Genomic DNA, 26,564 nt, shown 5'->3' with positions numbered 1-26,564 from the left:
AGGGCAATACTGGGGGTACTGCATAGGGAGGACTACAACTGGGGCCACTATTTAAAGGGCACTGCATAAGGGGTACTACTACTGGGGAAACTGCATTGGGGGGACTACTACTGGGGGCACTATATAAGGGGCTTACTAGTGGGGGCACAATGGGTGGGTAGGGGCCCCAGTGCATTGCTTTGCGCAGGGCCCACACTGCTGTTAAGACGGCCCTGGATGAAGATCCACCCCTAGCAGCAGCAACAGGCATAGCACTCAAGGATTCTTCTGAGGAATCATGGATAGGAGAGGAGTCAGTCATGCTTATTAAATTGGATGCAGGACTACTTCCGATCATGATTGAGGATGTTGATGATGATGCAGGTGTTGGTGGTGGAGATTGCAGGTGCTTGGATCCAGATAGAAGGGAGCAGCTAGGTGACACTGGTCTGATTGTTGTTTGTTTTTTTGTTCCCAAAGTTTCAGAATTTGAAATACCCTTTCCAATGTGATGAATGCGCTGCAAGTGACGTAACAGGGAGGAGGTTCCTAGATGGTTAAGGTCCTTACCTCTACTCACTGTTACATGGCAATGGTTATAAATGGCTTGGCAAAGGTTGTCTGGATTTGGGTGGAAATAATTCCACATGTGAGAAGTGGATTTTTTGGTCCTTTGCCCAGGCATGGCAACAATGGGATTTTCCCAACATGGGAAACAACTGTTGCCTGATTTACAGTTTTTACACAAACATCTTCAGCATCAAAATCCTCATCATCATCAACATCCTCATCATCTTTGTTGTTATCGACAACTACGTAACTATCCTCCTCAGCCTCCTGGTGCAATTCCACAGAAGCATCCTTGATTTTTACATCAGCATGTTGACTTGTGCTGCTCATCCCCACATTTGCAGAGGGCACACAAATGGTGGAAGGAGGATTCTCTTCAAGAACAGTATTAGAAATGTCAGTCTCACACATGGCAACTGCGGACACACTTGTATTTAATTTTTTCACACTGGGGGTGAAGAGCACCCCTAAAAGAGGCAGCAGCCCCTTGATAAATGACACAGGCAGCACCCCTGCGCACCTACATTGCTGATAAGTGTGGCTAATGTGCACACACACACACAGAATTTTTATTTATTTTTTTCACACTGGGGGTGAAGAGAACCCCTGAAAGAGGCACCAGCCCCTTGATAAACAACATAGGCAGCACCACTGCGCACCTACGTTGCTGATAAGTGTGGCTAATGCACACACACACACACACAGAAATAAATACTTTATTTTTTTCACCCTGGGGGGAAGCACCCCTGAACAAGGCAGTGGTACCTTGATAAATGACACAGGCAGCACCCCTGCGCACCTACGTTGCTGATAAGTGTGGCTAACTGGCACACACACACAGAAAAAAAATATTTTTTTTGCACTGGGGGTGAAGAGCACCCCTGATGGACATAGCACCCCCTGGACATCACAGCAGCACAGCCAGCCCCTATGGACAACAGCCAGCCAGCCCCTATGGAAAGGACAACAGCCAGCCCCTATATGGACAACATCCAGCCCCTATGGACAACAGCCAGCCCCTATGGAGTGGACAGGTCAACAGCCAGCAAGCCCCTATATGGACAACAGCCAGCCCCGCCCCCTATGGACATTAAGCAGCCAGGCCCTGAGTGACAACAGTAGCCAGCCTCTATGCACAGCATCAGCAACAGCACAATACAGCGGTCACATTCACAGCCCCCTCCTTCTTCACTCTCCACAGCCAGAATGAAAAATGGCAGCGATCGCGGGACCTTTTATACAATCGAAAACCCGCGAGAATCCGACAGCGGGATGATGACGTTTTGCCTCGTTTTGAGATCCGAGTCAGGTGGGAAAACCCGAGCCAACTCGGATCTGCCTAGTATCTCTAAAGTTTGGGTGGGTTCGGATCTCTGAAATCCGAACCCGCTCATATCTAATAATTAGTAATCTGGCCCTTCTGCACCTAGCAGTTGTTATAATATATGTTATAATTAGTAACCTGGCCCTTCTGCCCCCAGTGGTATTTATAAAATATTTGTTAGAATTAATAACCTGGCCCTTCCGCTCCAAACAAAATAATATTTATTTTCTGGCTTCATTCATTTTAAAAAGTGAAAACTGAGAAACAATGAATATAGCAATAAAAAAATTTTTCCATGCTCCTCTTTCAGTTTGATCTACCTTAATACTTGATAAATAGGCTCTCACATTCAAAACGATAGGAAAGTCTACCACTAACACCCTCTTGCAATGCTTACGCCTCATTTATATTAATATTTATATTAATACAATACATTCAGCATAGTGAAACCCAGGGCCGTAACTAGGGTGGTGCCACTAGTGTCATGGCACAGGGCACCGCAGGGTGGGGGGCGCTGTTTGGGCTTGTCAATTTTCCCGTTTGTTAACATTCTCACTTGTAGGCTCCTCTTTTTTTATCCCCAGCATCTCCTGGCCTCCCCTATCTCTCCCCTGGCCCTTCCTTATGAGGCCATGGCCCTTTATCAGGTGCACTATCTTATGTCCCTATTTAAAAAATGGGTGCAGGGGGGTGCGCCAATGCTCTCTCTGGCACAGGGCACCAAAAAGTCTAGTTACAGCTCTGGTGAAAGTTAAAAAAAAGACTCCTTTTCCTTTGACAAATATGAGCCTGATTCAGAGTTGTACGTAAACCCAATGGTTTAAGCATTGTTTAATGATTGGTGCATGTGCCAGTCTCTGACTGTGATGTGGGACGCACTCCCCCCTAAGTCATAGCATAATTGACATGCTGCAGCCATTTGGGGGTTGGGAAGGGGTGATGATAGCCAGCATACTTGTATCAAGGCCAGTGTCTGCATATTCGGAAAGTGGATGTCCTGCATAACTTGTGGTGTACACAGATGGCCGATGTGTTCGCAGATGATCCAATGCTGCGCTCTTGTAAAATGTATGAGTAAGTATTAGCATAACTCAGTGTGTGAGTGTACCGTGTGTGTGACAAACACACATACACTGACAAGTAACAATGATGCCTGCAGTCACACTTTTCGGACACCTACGCAGACCCTTCCGATATTGATTGACAGAAAGTGCCGTTTGTGGGTGGAAATGGGTGGTGGTCAGGCGAACGCAGGAGTGCCTGTGCGTTGGGACGCCATTATAGGGGTGTGCATAATTGAGGCAGTGCGGTTGCATACCTAGCCAGACAACTAGATGCATGCGGGAAGTGGCCAAAATCCTGTGCGTGCGCGAGCCCCGGTGAGCGACTGAAGTTCTGTCACTCCAGGGCTCGCTACAAGACGGGGCAGTTGTCGATGGTGAGTGACAGCTTGCTCCGTTTTGTAGGCGGGGAGGGGTGGTGCTGCACAAACGCAGGCATTCTCTTAGGAATGCCTGCCATTTGTGGGAGGCCCTACTTCTAATAGAGCAGGGAGTCCACTTGGGCTTGCGGGAGCCAAGATCCTACCACAGGGTCTCGTCGCAAGCCCGATGGTAGCGATAATTGCGACAACCTCAAGCCCGCTCGCACAAGCTGTGGGTGGTCACCCACAGCTTTGCGAGCGGCCTGGATAAAAAAATAAAACACGCCCTGATTCAAAGAAAATGTTCGCCAGCAACAAGCAGCTCTGAATCAGGCCCATAGCCTTTTCCAACCGCTTGTGGCATATATCTGAGACCAATCATTACTTCGATACAGCCCAGGTGCTTGGACTTTGCTTGTTTCTGCCCTATGTAAACAATAGTGTCAGTACAGCTCAGTTGCAGAGCTGTGGAGACAGATGGTGTGACTATTTATTTATTTTGTGAGGAATATCTCAGGGACTCTAGAGTAAAGGTGTGTGCTACATGCGAGTAATTGGGCTTGTTTCAGAGTTGAATGCTGTACACACAGCAGCTGCTGATTTTTGTTTCTTAAAGTGAACCTGCACTTTTTTTCTGAAGTATATTAAATTGTTTATCCATCCAAAAAGTACATTACTGTGGTTGAGGCTGCTGCACCCCAAGAAGACCTCTTTGTTTTCAGTGTTTTTCCTCAGGTCAGCTATATATAAAAAAAAATTGCAAATCATTTTTATATTTTTTCCTGTTTAAAACAAAAACAACCTGCAGACTTTTCTAAATTAATTTAAAAATTATATTGTGTATTTCAAGAGGTGTGTGTTCAGATGCCACAGCGTACATTACTGTTCTATGTGAGATGGTATCCCACCCTTAATCTGCACCCAATGCAATTCTCACAAAGACCTGTTCTTACAAGTGTATTTAAACAATTTCCAGTGTTGTCTGTGTCTAAAAAACAAAGCCATTATTTTGCGAAAAATTAAATAGTGTGTTATCCTTCCATTGTAAGTAACAGTGTGTGCAGTGGTGTCCCACCCTTAATCTGTACCCCAAAACAATTCTCAAGTGTATATAAACCATTTCTTGGCTGGTGTCAAAAATTAAACCAATCATGGATCAGTCTATAGAAGAGCATGTGCTTCAAGCCAGTACATCAGTCATGATAGTACTTCAACATCTACTAAAGGTGATCAAGGGGAAAGAAGGTTTAAGAAAGGGCACCTGAAATCTAAACAATATTTCACAATTTTAAGGAAAAAACATAATCTCTAACAATAACTGGAAAAATGTACTGCTGAAAAATGAACAATTGCCAGCATACCATACATCAAACGCAGTGGCAAGGAAATTCTCAGACCATGGGCTTTCTTTTGAGTGGTAGTCCTGCTACTGTTGTTTCATGCAATAGAATGCCTATTGTGGAAATGGCGCCAAACACAGTGAGGCATATTCTGTAACCTCACATGCAACACCTCACTCTGAGTCTAGAGATGCCACCTTTAAAACAGTGCACAAAAAAAACATTAAGGCTAAAGAACAATCTGTATGTTCACAAACTTCACAAATCCCTGAGGAGAGTCTGAGGGTGTCCGTGAGTGCTATTTGTGAGTCAGACATTTTTAAAACTATTTGCGGAGAAGCCTCCTTCCACCATTTTTGTACCTTCTGTAAATGTGTGGGAGAGTAACAGGAAAAGTAAAGATGGTGACATAGAAATTGAGGATGCTATTGTGGAAGTGCAACAGGATGAGGGGGGTATTTGTGCATCTGATGCTAATGAGGATGTTGATGATGAATGTGTTGGACAAGAAGAAGTTGATGGAATTCAGGAGGAGGATGTTGTTTGTGTCGAAGTAAGTCAGTGGCAACAGTTCTTTCCTGTGATATAATAAATGCCATTGTCATGCCTGACAATAAGATCAAAAAATCCACCTCTTTTGTGTGAAATAATTTTTACCAAAATCCTGACAATATTTGTCTAGCCATCTGTACTTTTTTTGAAGCCAAAGTAAGTAGTGGTAGAGACATTAACCATCTAGGAACCTCCTCTCTGTTTTGTCATTTGCAGTGAGTTCATGCAAATTATTTGGGAATATCTCAAAAATCCTGTAAAATAATAACAAGCAGTCCAGCATCAGCTACAAACAGCATGGATAGATCCTAGCACATGCATCCATCACCAACACCTTCATCATCAATTTCCTCATTACTAATCGAAGGTAGTCTTCATGCATCCAATTTGCCAAAGCTAATTGACTCTTCCTCTATCCAGGATTTCCTAGAAGAATCCTTGTGTACTAGGGCTGCTGCAGCTGGGGGTGAATCTTCATCACAGAAGGAGACCAAGAAGACTAGTAGCTTCAAACAACAATTTGAAACTACTAGTTTAAAACAATAATTTGCAAGAGAAAATAATTATGAAAGCTGCCATACAGTTGAACAGTGGATCACTGAAGCCATAACACATATGCTAGCATTAGATCTGCTTCCAATATCTACCACCAATGCACCTGGTTTTAGATAGTTATTTATGGTCCTGTGTCCTCCAAATTCCATCTCAATTCTATTTTACCAAAACAGCAATTTCCCGGAACAGCAATTCCTCACTTGTACCTTGACATTAAAGAAAACGTATCCACTTAACTACAGTTCTGTGGACAAGCGGTACTTGTTAAACAAAAGATTACTAGACTGTGACAGCCCACTGGGTATGTGTGTCACATTCAGCTGCAGCAGCAGCAGCAGTATCACAGTGCAAGCTCATTCACAAATGGGTGCACTCCATATGAACCTGTTCATACATCAGGGATGTGATCACAAAATGGCTTACCCCACTTAGAGGCTTCTCAGGATTTGTCATTTCTGATAAAGCAAGTAACATTATACAAGCATTACAACCGGCTGGATTTGAACACGTACCATGTTTTGCACAAACAAACTTGGTGGTTCAAAAAATTTTTTTAAATGACTGGTGCCTGCAGGAGATGATGTCTGTGGCTCATAAAATTTCTGTGCATTTTCAGCATTCAGCAACTGCATTTAAAAGTTTGCAGCAGCTGCAAGAACAGTTAAATTTATCATTTCACCAACTGAAGCAAGAGGTAGTAACAAGGAGTAATTATGCCCTTCACTGACTGAAGGAACACTAAAAACCCATCCAAACTTACACTACGAGCCATGACAGAGGGATAGCAGGGGGAATGTACCTTTCTCCAGCACAATGGAAAATACTCTCCATTTTATGTAAGATACTGAAACTATTTGAACTAGTAACCAATGAAGTGAGTTCAGACACTGCCAGCCTGAGTCAGTTGATTCTGTTAGTTAAACCACTGGAAAAGCAGCTAGAGAAACTGAAGGAGATGAAACAAAGATATCGCTAAGTATGTTGGACTTGTAGATCAAGTTCTTTATTTCCTTCACCAGGACCAAAGGGTTTGCAACATCTTGCAAATGGATCTGTTTATTTTGGCAACCTTGTTTGATCCTAGGTTTAAGTCCTATGTAATGTCTTTCTTTCCAACTGACACAGATCTTAAGAGATGCAAAGAGCTCCTTGCAAGCAAGTTGTCAGCTCAAGTGGCACATGACATGCTTTCTCCTGCAAATGCTGCTGCCAGGAAAAAAAAATTGTTCAAAAGACACTTCTATCGTGGCTCAATCTGATACACTAAGCGTCAGTAGAATGGTGGAGTATTATTTTAATGACAATGTACAAATTAGTATGTCATATATTCCCTTTGAATACTGGGTGGGAATAAAAGGCTATTTAAAGACCCTTGTACAAACTAGCTTTGCTTAACTTAAGCTGCCCACCCTCCAGTGTGTATTAGAAAACAGTGTTTAGCACAACTGGAAACCTTGTGAGCAATCAAGATGTGGAAAAACTGATGTTTATAAAAATTAACTACACATTTTATGAGGAAGACCTTTGCCGCCAATTACAACAAATTTTAGAAACTTCTGTAATGGTGGATTCCAGTGGTAATGAGCTAATATTGTGTGATGATGATATTAACACTGATGAGGGTGAGGATGATTGACATCTTCAACTGTAGAAATTATTAACAACACTGTTAGCTACCTTAAGACCATTGGTAGCTTGTTTTGTGGGGGCACAAATAAACCTAGCACTTCCTGTTGCTGAAGTGCTTGGTTTGTTAAACTGTGCATGTCCTTTTTAATATACAGCATAAGGGTGGGCAGGAGGGCCCAAGGACAATTCCATCATGCACCACTTTTCATTATGGGCTTTGCATTACATTAGCAACAATCATTTTCATGTCAATCATTTTAGATGAAACAGTGCTAATAATCCCGATACAGGGGGGAATTCAATTCGCCACGATAACTTAATGGGGGTGAAGAAGGGAGGTAGCCTTGCTCTTTATCGCCTGAGGCTATTCAATTAGCCTCTCTTTTTCACCCGATAGCTGTGTTAATGGACGTTAACACGGGGTAACAGCTGTTAACACACAAGATCCGTGACAAGTTAACGGACCTTTACGTTAACTGGCAGATATCTCCCAATAACTGCACAGTTAACGGGGATTTCTTTTCGGGTGTCAGGAGAGCCAAAAAAAAATCCCTAATCACCGGGGCTAATTGAATACAGGGTGGTGATCAAGTAGCACCCATGCAGTTAATGGGACTAATTGAATACTGCTGGTGAAATATACTTACATTCTAGTACTTTTCTGACTTACTGTATCTAGATCAATACTTTATTAATATAACCTATTGGGTGGGAGTTGAATGGCTACAATAGGTGCTAAGCATAATGTGAAAGTGAATGTTAGTCCACACAGATGTCCTTAAGCAGGTTTGCAGGTTTATTGGTAACAGCAGTATACAGTGGTACTGCAGGTGTAAACAGTGGTAAAAGCAGTAACACAGTGATGTCTGTGGTAGTGGTAATACTCTGGGTAATAGCAGTGATCATACAAGGTAACAGTGGTATATGCAGGGTAACACCTTCCAGAAGCTGTCCAGGGTGCAGTACTCTCCAACACCCCCACCTCTAGTCTGGGCTGTCCCCGACTACATAAAACACCTAACACTTCACTTCACTTGACTATGTCAGCAAAGTGCTATGTTTAACCAGAAAACATATTAGGGTTATGCAATAAAACAATAAAAGAGAAACATATCAACACATTTCAAGTGTGTTCCAGTCTACACTTCTTTAGGAACACATTCGGGAGTTGTGATGAAAGTCCCTTTGTCAACATATCAGTGACATTAGACACTCACTTTAAAGGTAATGTTGACAAACTTCTCCACTAACTTATGAATGAAGTGATATCTAATAGCTATGTGCTTAGAACATCCATGGTGCTTTGTGCTGTAGGACAAGTCAGTTGCACCTATGTTGTCACACTCTATGTTGATAGTCTCATCCTCATTCAGAATACTTAATTCACATAAAGTCTCTTTTAAGTATAAGGCTTCCTTGGCAGTTTCTGTAAGCGCCATTTACTCCACCTCAGTGGTAAATAGGACCACGGTGGGTTTCATTCATCATCTGATCCTCAGATGGAATTACATAATTCCCGGACTATGAAAATTCTAGAAAGTTGAACCCTTTAGATATATTCGGATTCTTTTAACTGCAGTCCAGTGTTGTTTCTTAATGAAAAATTGACTCACTGGGCATACTGAATGTGTAATGTCTGGTCAGGTTCCAATACTTGCATACTTACATACATCAAACTTCCAACAGCATCCTGATAAGGAACCTTTTCCATATTCTCTATCTTGCTTCATTGTTAGTAACATGGCTTTTGTTTAGTTTAGTGCCAGTACTGACTGGTTTTGCATCTAACATTGCATTCTTGCTAATTAATACTTCAATATATCCTTATTGATCAACTGTGGCAGTTCCTTCAGTCAAGTTTAGTAAAATTCTTTAGCTAAACAGGTGATGTGCAGGCCCTACTTTAAGTCTTTCAACTTGAATTTCTACTCCAGCAGATGCTTGACACTGACTACCATATGTGTTTCTCCTAACCTTCTAACAACAAATCATCCATATACAGTAGCGCACACAGGGGGGTTTCTGAGTACCCAGAAACCCCCCCTGACGGACCAAATTGTTTTTTTAAGAGATGGAGACAGCCTTGTCTCCATCTCTGCATCAGCCGCAGGCTACCCACCATGATTGGATCTGCCTGGGCACTGCATACAGTCCTGCCAGAGAGAGCGTCGGAGAAGGAGGATCACCCAGCAGCCCGGCACCTAGATGGAGGTGCGCAGCAGAGCAGAGGTGGACAGCCTGATTGGGAACTGTGTCACTATGGGGATGCAGTGGACTCGGAGTAGCGTTGATGAGGTGCACTTCATGTCATAGGCGCTGTTTAATGATTGTCTGTGCCAGTGCATCATCAAGGGGATGCTCTAAAATGGCACCATGGCAGAGTGACAGGCAGCGTGTATATAGTCGGAAAGGACTGGTGTGATAGCAGCTAAGTACCAACAGAAAGGTACTGGGGCTTGAGGGGGCACACTGACAGATTAAAAGCCCCGGTGCCAGAGAATTTACAGCTGGGGCAGCTAAATGCGGCAACTTCAAAAGTGCAGTACTGTGTGTGTTCCTGTGACTGACTCAGTAACACACACATCCTGTATTCCTCATCCCTACACTGCTCAGTGTTCCAGGGTCCCAATCAGCCGACAAGCTGACTCCTGATGATTAACTCCTTGGATGCAGGAAGTAAGTCACTTGTACAGAGGTGTGTGTGTGCTGTTGTGACAAAGTGTGTGTGACAGGGTGTGTGTGACAGGGTGTGTGGCTGTGTGTGACAGGGTGTGTGTGCTTCTGTGTGTGTGGCTGTGTGTGACAGGGTGTGTGTGGCTGTGTGTGACAGGGTGTGTGTGCTTCTGTGTGTGTGACAGGGAGTGTGTGCTGCTGCTATGTGTGACAGGGTGTGTGTGCCACTGCTGTGTGTGACAGGGTGTGTGCTTCTGTGTGTGACAGGGTGTGTGCTTCTGTGTGTGACAGGGTGTGTGCTGCTGCCATGAGTGACATAGTATGTGTGATGCTTCCGTGTGTGACACAGTGTGTGTGCTGCTGCCGTGTGTGACAGGGTGTGTGCTGCTGCCATGTGTGACACAGTGTGTGTGCTGCTGCTGTATGTGACAGAAAAGAATTAATGGGGAATATTATTGATTTGTTGTTTATGTGCTATAAAAGCCTCTTGCTTGGAGTCCGAGTTAGCCACTATCTCAGATTATGTGCTGCTGGGGATACAATATATACAGCATATATATATTTGCTTTTTAAAAAGAAAAAAAATCAACAGTTTGGAAACCCCCCTTTAAAATTCTTGCGTTTGCCCCTGATATATACGACTACAATGAACAATTTGTGCTCTATTATTTTGTTATATAGATAGTAATACATTTCTGAAAGTACAGAAGCCCTGATTAGAGATTTACACAATGCCGAGATTTAGCGATTGCTAGCCATTGTGCATGTGTGAAAGCTTGCAATTACACTCGCACTGAAGATTCACTCGCAAAGTGAGTGACAGGTAGTCAGCGTTTGGGTGAAGTAACAGGGAGGTGGTTACAAAAACGCAGGCATGTCTGACCATCAAAACGCTGTTTCATGTGTGTGCATAAATTAGCCATTGTTATCTCCTTCGCAGCATGAGAGCTCTGAGCACATTTACACTGTTGCACGTCACGTCATTAGCATATTTTCGCAACTGCAGTCCATGAGAGATCACAGTTGCGATTGTATTTGTGCAAATTCGTAATGAGGCCCTCAGTTCATCTCCATTATTACAGCATCTAACTTAATGTACCAACGCCACTTTGAGCTTTCTTCAACAAGCAGACTATTTTGCTGTAGTCAATCAGGACATGCTTTGTAATGGACATTCAACTTTTTACAGAAGAGCCACCTGTTCTTCATTGTCTTGCAGTGACTTGGCCTGTTAATAAGAGTCCATGTATTGTTGTCATGTAATCAGTGGTGTAAGTAGGGTATTTGGAGCCCAGGGCAAATGTGAAATGGGAGCCCCCCCAACAACCCGATATGTGCGCGCTCCAAAGGCACGCGCGGAAAAAAAATGGGCATGGTCACTTAAAAATGAGGCGTGTCAACATGACACACCCCTTTATTTTAACGCTGAACATTCATATCCATATGCACCTTAACCACAGTAGTACCCATTATACAGTACCCCCAGTATGCAGTTGTGGTCCCTCTTATGCAGGCCCATAGTAGTGCCCCTTATACAGTATCCCCAGTAGTGGTCCCCCCTTATACAGCCCCCAATTAGTTCCCCTTACTTAGTGCCCCCAGTAGTGTTTCCCCCAAATGCAGTGCCCTATGTAGTGTTCCCCCTTATGTAGTGCCCCCAGTAGCAGTCCCCACAATGCAGTGCACCCAGTAGTGGTATCCCCTTATGCAGTGCCCTTTCTTTATATAGTGCCCCCAGTAGTAGTCCCCCCCTATGCAGTGCCCTTTATATAGTGCCCCCAGCAGTAGTCCCCCCCATGCAGTTTTCCCAGTAGTGGTCCCCCTTATGCAGGCACCCAGTAGTGATCACCCCCTATCTAGTGCCCCCTGTAGTGGTCCCCGCAGTGCCCCTAGCAGTAAGCCCCTTATATAGTGCCCCCAGCAGTAGTCCCCCCCATGCAGTGCCCCCAGTAGTGGTCCCCCTGATGCAGGCCCCCAGTAGTGACCCCCCTATCCAATGGTCCCTGTAGTGGTTCTTCCTGTTATTGCCCCCAGTTGTGGTCCCCCCAGTGCAGTGCCCCTAGTAGTAGGCCCCTTTTATAATGCCCTCAGTAGTAGTTCCCCCCCAACTAGTGGTCCTAAGTTGAGGTTCCCCCTCCCGATTAAGTGCCCCCTGTAATAGCCCCCCCCCAGAAGAGGTCCTTCCAATAATGGTGCCCCCAGTAACTCCCCCCCAGTAGAGGTCCTCCCAATAATGGTGCCCCCAGTAGTAGCCACCAGCCCCCGTTGTGCCCCCACCCCAGTAGAGGTCCCCCTAGTAGTAGCCACCACCCCCGTTGTACCCCCACCCCAGTAGAGGTCCCCCCAGTAGTAGCCACCCCCTTCCCCCGTTGTGCCCCCAGTAGTGCTGACAGGTTTAAAAAAAAAATATATAAAAACATACTTACCTGAATCCACGCAGCTGCTCTGGACCGCGACACCGGTCCCGCCGCCACTGCCAGTCCTCCCGGGCTGGCGCGCTCAGCATAATGGGAGAGACGTCATGATGTCACATGACGTCTGTCCCATTACCCACTGCAGGAGCCGGACGGAAGTCCGGCTCTTGCAGTGGGTGCTGCAGCAGTCAATGAGAGTCTATCTGACTCTCATTGGCTGCTGTTTAACACACGCATCGCTGCCAGCGCTGGCGGCGATGCGTGTGTTATGCACAACCTGAGCCCGCCTCCTGGCACTATTAGGCAAGCGCTCAGGGGGAGGGAATGGGCTCAGGTGTGCAGCACAGGACTGGCGCTGGAAGCCTAGCGCCGGTCCTGTGTAAATGTGTAGTGCTGACCGCACTCATTACGGTCATCGCTACACTGGCTAACTAGGGTGGGCGGGCCAGTACCGTGGCCGGCGGCGCCCCCCCGCGCCGCCGGTCCAATGGCGCCCAGGGCACGCACCCCGCTCGCCCTGCCCTAGTTACGCCACTGCATGTAATGATGCCATTCTTTCTCTATTACTGATTTACATTCCTCCCAGTCATTGCTTAACTTTACCTCTTGAATATGATTTTGTTCACATATTTGCAAACTCTTCATAATATCTCTTGGGGGCCTTTTCTTTATTGTTTCTTACAGAATTCCTGTTCTGCAATTGGTTATCCACACTGGCAGTCTCTACCTCAGACATACTTCTAGCTTCAAATTAGGTGACACGGTTTCACGAAATACTATATCCCTGGACTTGATTCCCTTGCTTTCTTGGTGGTATCCAAGCATGATACATTCAACTGTCTTGGTGACCAGCATTCACCTCTTCTCCTTAGGAATGTGCACATAAGCTCCTTATCCAAAGACACTTAGAAGATTGATGTTTGGCTTACTTCCAGACCACGCCTCTAGTGGTGTTTTGTAATTTTCAGCTGCTGTGGGTTCACAGTTCTTTAAGTATACTGCGGTAGACACTGCTTCTGCCCAAAAACACTTTTCTAGGCTTGCGTCACTCAGCATAGTCCACACTCTCTTCACAATTGTGCGGTTGGTTTGCTCAATGACACCATTCTGTTCTGGCATCTACAGAATGGTTAGCTGATGCTCAATGTTATATTTCTTTAGGAACACGGCTTCATTTTTATTTTCGTATTATCTGCCATTGTCAGATCTCGAGATCTTCAGCTTTTGACCTTTGTGTCTCCTCCAGAGTTTTATAGTCTGAAATTTTGTTTACTACTTCACTCTTGGCTTTGATGATGTGAATGCGTGTCATTCTTGTGAAGTCTTCGATAAATGTTAGGAAATATCAGTATATATGTCTCAATTTCACTTCCATCAGGCCACATCCGTTTGTATGCACCAATGCTAGTGGTGCCTCAGCTCTGGTTGCTGACTTTGGGAAGGGACAGCAAGTTTGCTTACCATTTATTCAGCACTCACATGCCAGTCTCTCTATATCTCTTATGGCTATTCCCATCTCTATTCCATCTTCTATGACTAAGATGTTCAGTAGTTGGCACCGGGTTGCTGTTGCTATCACAGTTCCTCTTTTATTTTGCACAACACACTTGTGCCCTGCAAACTTGAGCTTGAATCCTTTGTTTTCTCCTTATGGCAATGAGGTTTGTCCCCAAATTTGGTATGAATAACACATGATGGATGTCTGTGAATATGGTTTCACTTCTTATTCTCAGATGCACCATGATTGTCCTGACTTTTGTAGCAGTAAGGACCTTGTCTCCAATCTTTTTGACTGTTATAGAATCACACGTGGTTAATGATGTAAACCATTCTTGATTGCAATTGAAATGCCTCATGGCTCCCAAGCCCATGTACCAGCAAATCTTTCTGCGACTATCTGTTACAGTCAAAGCTGACTTCTTCCTTTTATTATACTTCTTCTGCACACCATTTGAATCTTTCAGTCTGCACTCACAGGCTTTATATCCCACCTTGTGACATATAAAACACTTATACTTAGGCCTTTTGGGCTTAGCGTCTTTTGTGAGTAAAACAGAACTCTTAGCATCTGTTTCAACTGGAATGCATTCTTGGAACTGCAGCAGTTTAGCACTCATGATCTCAATTGATAGCTTAGTTATACTGAATTCTAAAGCCAAAACCAAGAAATCAAATTCAGGCGTTCGATTTTGCAGCATTGCCATTGCAACCTCCTCCTCATCCACCTGGACTCCTACAAATGTCAACTGCTGAGATATGGATAACATCTTATCACTGTACTCATTCATGTCTCTCTGCACCTCAGGTTTATTCTCCTCATGAGAACCTTGTCTTCATGTGCTGCTGCATGGCTATCCACATATCATGTGATAACACTTTCCCATGAATTAAAACATGTGCTTCTCCACAGCTAGGCAGATAGTTCCAGTGGCTCTGTCTATCCACAGGATTTGGATTGTCAACTGGATTATTTATGATCTTCTACAGCTTTTCCTGCTATAGCTGCATCTCCATAGTGAAATTCCACGTGGTGTATTTCTCTGAACCTCTTAGTTTGTTGAAGGTTCCCTTGCAACTTCACTGTGCATTTTCTGTGTGCTGATCCAAAATGCAGGAGCTTTATGTTTATTTCACACTTGGGTTCTTTGGTCCATAACCTATTGTTGTAACCTTTTGTTTGGGACCTTGGTAGTCGCAATAGGTGTAAAGCGGAATGTGAAAATTAATGTTTGGCCACACAGATGTCCTTAACAGGTTTTCAGGTTTATTGATAACAGCAGTATACAGTGGTAAAGTGGGAGTTAACCGTGGTAACAGCAGTAACATAGTGATGCCTGTGGTAGCAGTAATACCCAGGGTAACAGCAGTGAACTCACAGATTCAACTCCCCAAGGCAACACCCCAATTTATATAAAGCTTACATTCTACCTGTTCAGTTGTCCCATCAAGTTACAGGCCCCTATTTACTACAATCCACATTTAAAGTGCAGTTGTAGTGTGATATTTCCGATTAACATCCGCACACTTCTCCCTGTATTTTTCAAAAACAATACAGGGAGAAAGTGTATGCACACGTGCCAGCACCGTATACCACAACCAGCCCCCCTCATAACCCCCCCTCCACTCAGCTCACACTCAGTAACTCACCGATTACACTCAGTAATCGATGCTCTGGTGATGTCCTCTGGGGCTCCAGTCAACTGGTCTCCTGGCTCCTGCACTGTACCCCCATCAGCTGCTCTATAATAGGGTGACAATGCAGGAGCCTAGAGACCAGCTGACCGGTGCCCCAGAGGACCTCACTGGAGCACCGAATACAGGTCCTTGGGTGCAGGTAAGTGTTTTCTTTTAACTATTTTTTTGTTTTGTAGTGATCCACTTTGTGGTCTATTTAGACTACAGAGCCGATCAATGAGGTCCGGCTCCCAGCTCTGCAGGTGGTGTTATTATTACAGGGCTTCCCCCAGTATTATTTCACTACTATTTAGTTTTAGTAAATCTGGGCAGATCACATTTCCCATTACAAGTATGGAAAATGCGATCTGCTTACTAAAAATATGTAATAATTAGTGTTTGGAGTAGAATTTTGTAAATTCAACTCCAATTGCCCTTTAGTAAATTCATGTGATACTAAATGAATGTGAAAAGGGTGTGAAAACACCAGTTTTCATACTATTTTAGTTAGAGATGAGCGGTTCGGATTCTGTGGAATCCGGACCGCTCCGAACACCAGGGATCCAAGTCCACCCGAGCCACGGCTCGGGTGTTACCGCCTGACTCGGATCCCACTTCGAGGCTAAACGTCATCCTCCCGACATCGGATTCTCGCTAGAGTTGGTTTTTATATAAGGCGCCGCAACTGGGACTCGGCGCCATTTCACTTGTATGCTGCTGAATGCTGCACACTGCTCTGCCATATTGGTTGTACAGCTGCTGTGTCCAGACTCACAGCAAGTGGCTGGCTGTGCTGTTAAGTGACTGTGTATGGGGCATGCTGCTGTATGCTGCGCTATACTCTGCTGATTAAAGTGGCTGTGTCCAGACTCACAAGTGTACGATGATAGTAAAGAGAGATTGTGTCTAATTGTCAGCGCAACATAGGGTTAATGAATCAATATGCGGTGGTGTGTACACAATTGATTATTTAATTATAAATGAAGTTACAACAATGTCATAAAATGAATGGGTAGTACACAATATATGTTAATAAAAGGGTACCAGTGTAAATTCAGAATTTGACAAAAGCAGTATTAGGTCAATATATAAGACAAATGGTAGCAAGATATAGGTTAGAAGATAAATACATACATTGACAGTACAGTGTATATGATCAATAGTAAGTTAGGTAGTCCAGTTTGTTCTTGACATGAAATATGAAGGTTGTAATGTGTGGGTACCTTGGTTACAAATGTAACAAGTAACAGCTCATCAGCTGAGAATATTGAACACAAAGTAGCAATGAGTTGGATGGGTGCGCCACCTCCTACCTCGTCGTGCTTGTATACTGATTGTCCTGGTAGCAGAATTACACTCGTCCATTTAGCTGTGATGGTGTGAAGACTCCCGGTCCTTGGCTTGTCCTCCAGTCCACCGCTAGCGCTAGTGATGCTGCCTTGGATGGCAGGTGGTAGCCGCTGCGGCGGGTGCTCCGGCGGTGAGAGTGCACGCTGGTCCCCCACTGTGTATACAAGCACTGTAACTCCTTGAGCCGTACTCCAATTTTGTGAGCTGTGAGGTGGTTTAAGTTGACTGTAAATGACTGGAAATTAATGTTATTGAGGTTAATAATACACTAGGAACAAAAAAAGCCCAAATTATGTGACTTTAGATTTTTTTTGTCAATTTTTGTAAAAAATCCAAATCCAAAACCAGTCATGGCGGTTTGGCAAATCCAAAGCCAGATGACGAATCAGAGCCAAATCCAACAAGAATGGTCCGGTGCACATCTCTTATTTTAATACAAATAATTTTAATAAATATGCTCCACAATGAGTAAATTTTGGACTCATTTACAGCCCTGGGATGCAGGTTACTATTCCAAATACCATTATCGGGCACACTGTATTATAGATTATTTCCACAGATGGGGGTCTGAGTCGGATTCTGCCGCGCCCGTGTTTGTAACTTTATGCTAATACAGCTACAAGCCCTTCCCTGGTGTACATCCATACATCTGCATGTGAAAGGAATAAGACACACAATTTGAGCATCTTTAGGCACTGAAATACCGCTTGGTGCGTCTACAGATTCCACCATAGGTTGCACCATAGAAACTTGCCCTAGACCCATGCAAGGTACGGAATCTCTGTCTGAGAGTGGCCTCCAGTGTGAGTCATTAAGCTCGCAACCAGATCCATGACATGCCCTTGATACTCCCATAACACGTCCATAAAATGGGCCAGATTTGGGGAAAATACATTATTGCTAAGAGTTTTCTCTGTCTTTAATTTTAGGATGAAGGAGAATTATGCCTTCAAAGTGCTCAGTGCAAGAGCAGCTGTTGCCACAGAGAAAGTACAGTGAGCCTGGCACGATGTGCACCCAAAGCACCTGACAACCAGAAATGTTCACCTTTGGTGAGTGTTTGGCAAGAATGATGCCCATTGCTGTTCTTCAAGCTGGGCAAAATATTATTGGTGTCCTGTTTTCACATACAGGGACATAATAATTATATGGAGAGAAGGTATGTTATAGAATGCTGTAGAACTGATAGATATCACATACATCGCCAAAAGTATGTAAACACCCGAACATCACATCAATAGTGGGATGTAGTTATGAGACTGGCGTCCGCAAGGCCGCTGGTCTCAATCTGACATCAGAATACCAGCAAGGGATTTAAGATAGGCGTCGAAATAAAGTTGCCTATCTTAATCCCGACGACGGAATGCAGAGGACGCCAGCCCGAACAAAGGCAGGTCCTTAGCGAGAGCCGCGGGGGGGGGAGGGTTAGGATTAGGGAGTTTTGCGGGGTTAGGGTTAGGTAGGGGGAGGAATTAGGATTAGGCACCCCTAGGGGGGAGGATTAGACACCCCCAGGGAGAAATCAGGGTTAGGCACCCCCCTGGGAGGGTTAGGTTCAGGAAGCGGTAAGAGGGGGTTAGGATTAGGCACCGCTAATGGAGGGTTAGGGTACATACCTACCCGAGTCGGGATCTTCATCATGTCGGCATCCGCTGTAGGGATCTGAACCACCGGTATTTCAATACCATTCCTCAATAATTGGTTGTTGAACATCTCATTCCAAACCATGGGCATTAATATGGAGTTTATTGTATCAGATCACTCATAGAAGGGTACAGCAGCCAGTGATCTTAGGTAAAAAACATGTATATGATGACCTCCAAATGGTCAATCATATATACAGAACAATAAAAAACATTAACAAGTCCATGAAAAAAAGGCATACAAAAAAAAATTTTTTTTTAAAAATTAAAAAGTAAATGCAAACGTGATGGTTCAGGAAAAAGGCTGTTCACACTTGTGGTTCTCTCGATGCGTTTCGGCCTGTAATAGGTCTTTATCAAGATATCCCCCTGTATTTTTTTTTAAAAGCTCAGAGAGAAGTGTGCGGACGGGATTCCCAAGGACAGAGCTTTATCACAAGCTCTGACCCTGCATGCAGATGTTAGTGCATCCAGAGGTGTCACTCATCTGGATGACACCTGGTGCAGCTGGAAGGAGTCCTTCCACGCGTCTGCATCACGCACTCACAAAAAAGGGGGCTGTCTTCATGGAAGGGGTGTGGTCTTTATATGTGATACCATGACCCCTCGTGTGTGCCGATCTTGGGGGCATTACCGCCCCCATTCTCGGCAATAAGTGGGCTTACCCAGTGCTCCAACAGCTGCTGGGGCAGCCCAGTCTCTCCCCTGCCTCTCTCCGTGTTGTGGCTTCTAGGTGACACCATCCAACAGGGTGGCACCAAAATAGCAGAGCAGATCTGCTATTTTGGTGTCACCCCCTCAGATGGTGTCACCCAGTGCGGCCCACACCCCCCGCTCCCACCTGGTGATGCTATTGACTGCATCCAGGTGATATTTCCTAAACTTGCAATGCAAATTTAGTGGAAAATATCACGTTATAAGTATAACTGCATTTTAAATCCGGATTGCGTCATGTTTGAAAATCTGGTCACATGTGCTGATCTTTGGCATTTACAGGTTGTCAGTAATAGGGTTCAGTCAGTCTGTTATTGCTCTTGTTCTGGCCATGCTTTTGGTTGATCCAGCTCAATTTTTACTGTCAAGCCTGTTATTCTCCTGACTTTAGATTGTTTATCTTTACTCTGTCTGCCATTGCCCTGACCCAGATAGTTTATTGACGACTTACAGTATTTTTGTTGGCAGATTTGAAAGTTGCAAGTTATTCTTTTTGATTTTTATCCACCTGCCCTGAGTTTGTAGCAATAGGTAGCATCCCCATAGCAAAATGGCTTGTTAGTATCCATTTATGTCTTTAGTGAAGCAGCTGTAAACCAGGCAAATAAATGCAAATATTAGCAGTCTATTCGCATCAAACTGGACTGAAAAGGAACTCTAAAAGTGCGTACACACGGTACGATATCTATGAACAATAACGATATTGTTCAATGATATATCATTCATTTTTATGCAGTGAATGACCAATGATGCGCGTTCCTGCATGAGCTATAACGATATCTATGATCGTCCGTACATACAGGCCAACTTGCACGATATTGTCAACTTTGCCTGTTCAGAGATATGGCAGGATGACTTCACTGAGAGATATCTTTCAAGTCGTTGGTGGTACAGATCGTACCGTGTGTATGCAACTTTATATGATGTGCAAAATCTGCTTCATTCTCAGTCACTTAAAAGTTTTGAGTGCTTCAAAATAAATGTTCAGTAGTGCAGATGTTATAACTCTTCCTCTTCCAGTCCTTGCTTCCTGGCCTGTTTCTATAGCTAGAAATGTTACTGTAGTTTCATCAGAGGATTATTGCAACAGGATTTCCCAAAGTTTTTTTAATACTCTGATACATTCCACCATTATTTACTGGCATAACGGCAAGTTTGATCGCCAGTATGCAATAAATACTTACCTCCTTTTATAGACTTCTGGGTATGTGACTCTGAAGTCCTATTGTTTATGTATTGCAATCGGCCAGCAAATGTGCAATCCACATGGGGGTAGGGGTGGGGATGAATAGGAATTGAGAAGCCAACAGGCTTTTATAGGAAACACTATCTAAAGATGGCTGTCAGGTTGCGGCCTAGGGGTCTGATTCAGAGCCGCTCGCTAGATGCGATCTCTCGCACGATGTGTATGCAAATTGCGTAGGCAGTGCTACCGCACAGCTATGCATTAGCACGCCCAGTATTTGTTAGGGAGCAATCACATAGTGTAATAGTGTATGCAGACACCCATCAGCCTGTCTTAAGATGCTCACTTGTGCATGTCATGTTCAGGAAGTGTATGCAACCATCGGTACATCGGGTAACATCGGATGCTATCGCAGTGCTTGAGGCTGACCATACCCTGCTGCAAGCACTGCGAGCAGTTCAGTGTAAAAACAAGCCAGGTGACGTGTACTATGATGCTGTCTTTTAATTATGCACACCTCTAAAATGCAGTGAGATGCTCAGGCACGCCTGCGTTTGCACCTCCACTCCCCTGTTTTTTCTGTCATTGTGCTACTTTTTCCTTAATTTTGTTTAGCTACTTGATTACTTTTTTTGTAGCGAATGTATAAAGTAGCAGATTATACATTATGATGCCTGGCGAGTGTTTCTAGTATCAGACCTGTCTTTTGCTGGTTTATCCTGGATAGTGTACTTTTTCCTATACATTTGCTGCTTTTTCCTCAATTTTGCTAGTTGTTTCTGCTATTTTTTCCTAGAAATGTGTGGTTCTGAGTCGAACTGAGGGCCTGATTCAGAGCCGCTCGCTAGATGCAATCACTCGCACGATGTGTATGCAAATGCGTAGGCAGTGCTATTGCACAGCAATGCATTAGCATCAGTGGCGTAACTAGGGCAGGGCGAGCGGGGTTCGTGCCCTGGGCGCCGCTGGACCGGCGGCGCGGGGGGGCGCCGCCGGCCACGGTACCGGCCAGCCCGCCCTAGATAGCCAGTGTAGCGCCGACCGCAATGAGTGCGGTCAGCGCTACACATTTGCACAGGACCGGTGCTAGGCTTCCAGCGCCGGTCCTGTGCTGCACACCTGAGCCCGTTCCCTCCCCCTGAGCACTTGCCCAATAGCACCAGGAGGCGGGCTCAGGCTGTGCATAACACACGCATCGCCGCCAGCGCTGGCGGCGATGCGTGTGTTAAACAGCAGCCAATGAGAGTCAGATAGACTCTCATTGACTGCTGCAGCACCCACTGCAAGAGCCGGACTTCCGTCCGGCTCCTGCAGTGGGTAATGGGACTGACGTCATGACGTCAGTCCCATAATGCTGAGCGCGCCAGCCCGGGCGGACTGGAGGGCGGGAGCGGCATCGGCATCGCGGACAGGAGCAGCGTGGAATCAGGTAAGTATAGTTTTATATATATTTATTTATTTTTAAACCTATCTGCACAACGGGGGAGGGGTTGGCTACTACTGGGGGGGACATCTACTGGGGGTGCCATTGGGAGGACCTCTACTGGGGGGGGGGCTACTCTACTGGGGACTACTACTTGGGGGGGGGGACTACCACTGGGGGCATTCTAAAAGGGGCCTAGTATTACTAGAGGCACTGCACTCGGGGGACCACTAATGGGGGCAATAATAGGAAGGGCCACTACAGGGACCACTGGATAGGGGGGGGTCACTACCGGGAGCCTGCATCAGGGGGACCACTACTGGGGGCACTGCATGGGAGGGGGGGACACTACTGCTGGGGGCACTATATAAGGGGCTTACTGCTAGGGGCACTGCGGGGACCACTACAGGGGGCACTAGATAGGGGGGATCACTACAGGGTGCCTGCATAAGGGGACCACTACTGGGAAAACTGCATGGGGGGGGACTACTGCTGGGGGCACTATATAAAAGGGCACTGCATAAGGGGATACCGCTACTGGGCGCACTGCATTGTGGGGACTGCTACTGGGGGCACTGCATTTGGGGGGCCACTACTGGGGGTACTGAGTAAGGGGAACTAATTGGAGGCTGTATAAGAGGGACCACTACTGGGGATACTGTATAAGGGGCACTACTATGGGCCTGCATCAGAGGGACCACAACTGCATACTGGGGGTACTACTGGGGTTAAGGTGCATATGGATAGGAATGTTCAGTTTGAAAATAAAGGGTGTGTCATGTTGACACGCCCCATTTTTAGCCGCGCACATGGGGGGGGGGGCTCCCTTTTCAAATTTGCCCTGGGCTCCAAATACCCTAGTTACGCCACTGATTAGCATGCCCTGTATTTCTTAGAGAGCGATCACATAGTGTATGCAGACACCCACCTGCCTGTTTTAAGACAACCATCGGTACATCGGGTAACATCGGATCGCAGTGCTTGAGGTTGACCATACCCTGCTGCAAGCACTGCGAGCAGTTCAGTGTAAAAAACAAACCAGGTGACGTGTACTATGATGCTGTCTTATAATTATGCACACCTCTAAAACGCTGTTGAGATGCTCAGGCACGCCTTCGCTTGCACCTCCACTCCCCCCGTTTTTAATGGCCAGCCCCTGTTACCACCTACAAACGGCTTACCCTGTCACTCACTCTACTGGGCTGTCTATGTGCAGCGAGTGAATGCATTGTGAACTTTCGCTAAGGTATGCACATGCGCACTGCAATGCATATGCATGCGCACAATGCATGCACACTGCATACCATCGACAGCAGCGAGAGTATGCATGTTAGCGAGCGGGTCTGAATCAGGCCCTAGGAGCGGCCGTTACTCAACTCAGTGCTGGCTTCCCCTGACCTGCCTAGCAGTCAGACACCAGGCACAGTGGCGGGTTACGTGCTGAGGATTATACCTGGGGTCTGCTAGGACATCCATGTGCTCACTCCGTGATGTGGTTTCTGCGATTACTGCCATGGATGCAGCCATGACAGTCTAAATCCTGATTAGCCACTATCCTCCAATGGACTGCTACCTTAGGGTATTTAACTGGGCTCTGGATAATACAGGAAATTGCCTGTACAATGTAGTTACTTCCAGTGAAGACTAGATGTTGCAGTGTTCCAGGTCCCAAGCTCCATTGCTTCTAGTGACTTGTTCCTAGTGTTTATCCATGGTGTGTGTCTGTGTCAGGAACCATAGAGGAGGAGCCAGGGGATAGGGTGGCTAGGGAATAAGCAGGTGAATGACAGCTAGGTGTGCCTTTTGCGGACAAACCCAGGTTTGACTAGACCTGCACAGAGGTGCGGAGTCTAACCCACTTGGTGGTCTTCACTAGTGACCCCCCCAGTTGGGATTTGGGTTTTGCTGCACCAAGTTGGCATGTCGCGGCCCTCTGGACAGGTACCTGGGAATGGCAGAAAGACCGGAGCTATATTAAATGAATTAATACTTGGACACTTGAGTAGAGATAATACTGGAACACTGGAGTAGAAATTATTACTGGAACACTGGAGACACACCGAATACTTGGATACTGGAGATGAACTGAATGCTTGAAAACCGGAGATGAACGCAAATACTTGAACGGAATACGTGAACACTGGTGATGAACTTAATAATTTAACACTGGTGATGAACTTGAGAATGCAAGAGATCCTAGTCACAGGCTTGCTTGAGAACACAGGGAAATATACTGGGATTTGCTACACATTCATGTGCTGATTTGCACAGAGAGACACAGGACCTCATTCAGAATTGGTCGAAGCGGCCGCATGGTCGTACGGAAAAAGGGGCTGGATATGCAAATGATTCCCTCGCAAGTTGCGTCCCTAAGTTCGGATCGGTAGCTGGCCGACCAAGGGGAGGAAGCGGCCGGAAGACAAAAAAATACGCCCCCTTCTTGTACGCATTACACGTCATCTCCGGGCATATAAGGATTAATCAAGACCATCGGAAACCATTGGAACTGGTCGTAGAGCTTAAGGTTGACCATACCCTCTCTTAAGCCCTACGATCATGTCGGTGTAAAAACCTCCCATGTCACATGTGCCATGATGCTACTTTGTTAATTATGCACTCCCATAAACTGTATGCACTCCCATAAAACGCCATTCGCCTAATTAGGCACACCTGCGTTCGGATCTCCACTCCCCCGTTTTCAAGCACCTTCCCCTGTTACCACCCACAAACGCCTCAATCTGTCACTCAAACTACCGACCTGGCTGTATTCAAGGAGAGAGAAATTTCTGATCGTAGCGGCTAGTTTGCGCACGCGCATTGCGAACTTTACGCATACGCAGTATAGCGAACATCGGTGGTGTACGACCGTGCGGCCGCTTCGACCGACTCTGAATGAGGTCCATGAGAAGTGTACACAGGCATGTACTGGGGATTGCTAAAAGTATAGCTGAGAGTAACTAATAATTAGAAGGAAAGCTGACTCCACAGTAACACAGGGAAAATGCAATAGAACACAGCATCACACTACAAGACACAGGAATAACAACATAAAACACTGGAGTTCTCAGAGAGAGCTAAAGACTCAGACTGAAAGTTAGCATGGAAGCTAATACAGGTAACACTGAAAAACTGTGTGTAGGCTGAAGCAACACTCTGAAGGCAATAACACAGAGCAACACTGATGAGTCTCACAGTCACTGGAACAGCGAAGTTGAACAGCAGTTTCCTGTTCCTGGAGTCAGACTTAAATACCCCTGGGTAGCTGGTCATTGGATCAGAGGATCAGCTGACCACAGGACTACCATTGGGAGAGACTAGTCAGGTGATATGGACCAACATGGTTGCGCCCATGGCCGGCACCCCGGAAACCAGGACGCACGCACAAAACCCCTAGCAGACCCAGGGGAGAATACTCAGACACCACTCACCTTCACTCCCAGCCAGTGACTGAACACCTATGCCCAAGGACGCCAGCACGGAGGTGAGTAGCAGCCGATCCCAGGCCGCATCCTGACAGTCTGTCTTCAGAGTACAATCTCCTAGAGTCATCTACTGTGCCAGTTCTGCATCTGGAGCCACAGTGTGTACTTAGTATGTCATCCAAACACTATTTCGTCATAACATTCTCCTGTGCCAGCTCTGCATCTGAAGCCACAGTGTGTGTACTTAGTACAACATCCAAGTTCCATCTCAACATACCATTCTCCTGTGCCAGTTCTACATCTGAAGCCACAGTGTGTGTACTTAGTACAACATCCAAGTTCCATCTCAACATACCATTCTCCTGTGCCAGTTCTGCATCTGAAGCCACAGCGTATGTACTTAGTACGTCATCCAAATACAAACTCTCCTAGTGCCATTTTCCTGTGTCAGCCTCGCGTCTGGATGAACAGAGTATCTTTTTCCTTTCTTTCCCCGTGATGGTCTTCCATTTCCCACTTGTACCGTATACCTGACCAAAGAGTGGTGACCTGCTTGCTGGGTGCAGCATTGGAGGGGTCATTGGTGAACACCTCCCAGTAAGTTAGACTTCGCGCTTTTGGTTTAGCCAACATCCTGTACTAATGGATGAGGAAGTCATTTATCCAGGCCCCTCGCCTCCTGTTCGTTTCTCAACCTGGGTCCATGTCTTCCAATACCTCGGCAGAGGGTCAGAATAGCCTGACAATGGCTTTGTCTATTGGGAGAAACTTCGTAAAATTATGCTCTCCGGAGCTAGCTGTATACAGGCACATCGCAGCATAGAATCCTATGGGGCTTGCTGTGCTGCATGTCCGCAGAGAATATATTGGAAAGAGATTCCCAGTCTTATCAGAATGGGCAATAAGGGTGACATCTGTTCACAGTGACATATGTGAAATTCTGAAAACCTCCTCTGTTATTAATGTGATTATGCGTTATAGCCTCTTACTATGAAGTTATCAATCATGGTCATCATGTCTGTGCATGCAATTTCCAGATCAGGTGAAATGCGATGTACCCTCAGGAATTGTGACCTGAGTGGATGAAAGCGATTTGCTAATAATGCATTATTTTTATCTATTACTTTTTTACAACTTTAAGTCTTGATGCTCATATCTGTCATTGAAACTTGTACATATAAAAAGTATATGGT

The 26,564-nt window shown here is 45.5% G+C and overlaps 1 protein-coding gene across 1 annotated transcript in view; it reads left to right on the top strand.

Annotated features, from left to right (window-relative positions):
* Positions 1-26,564, top strand: part of CLPS (colipase) — a 52,574-nt gene that overhangs the window by 11,799 nt on the left and 14,211 nt on the right. The window contains exon 2 of the mRNA XM_088463728.1: positions 17,913-18,035. Within this exon, the coding sequence (XP_088319854.1) occupies positions 17,913-18,035 (123 nt within the window). The remainder of the gene's footprint in view (positions 1-17,912; positions 18,036-26,564) is intronic.

This window comes from Taudactylus pleione, unplaced genomic scaffold (assembly GCF_031769625.1).
Source record: "Taudactylus pleione unplaced genomic scaffold, aTauple2 ptg001437l, whole genome shotgun sequence".
NCBI classification, from domain to species: Eukaryota; Metazoa; Chordata; class Amphibia; order Anura; family Myobatrachidae; genus Taudactylus; species Taudactylus pleione.
Note: the sequence above shows the minus strand (reverse complement) of the source record. Positions and strands in the feature narration are given on the sequence as shown.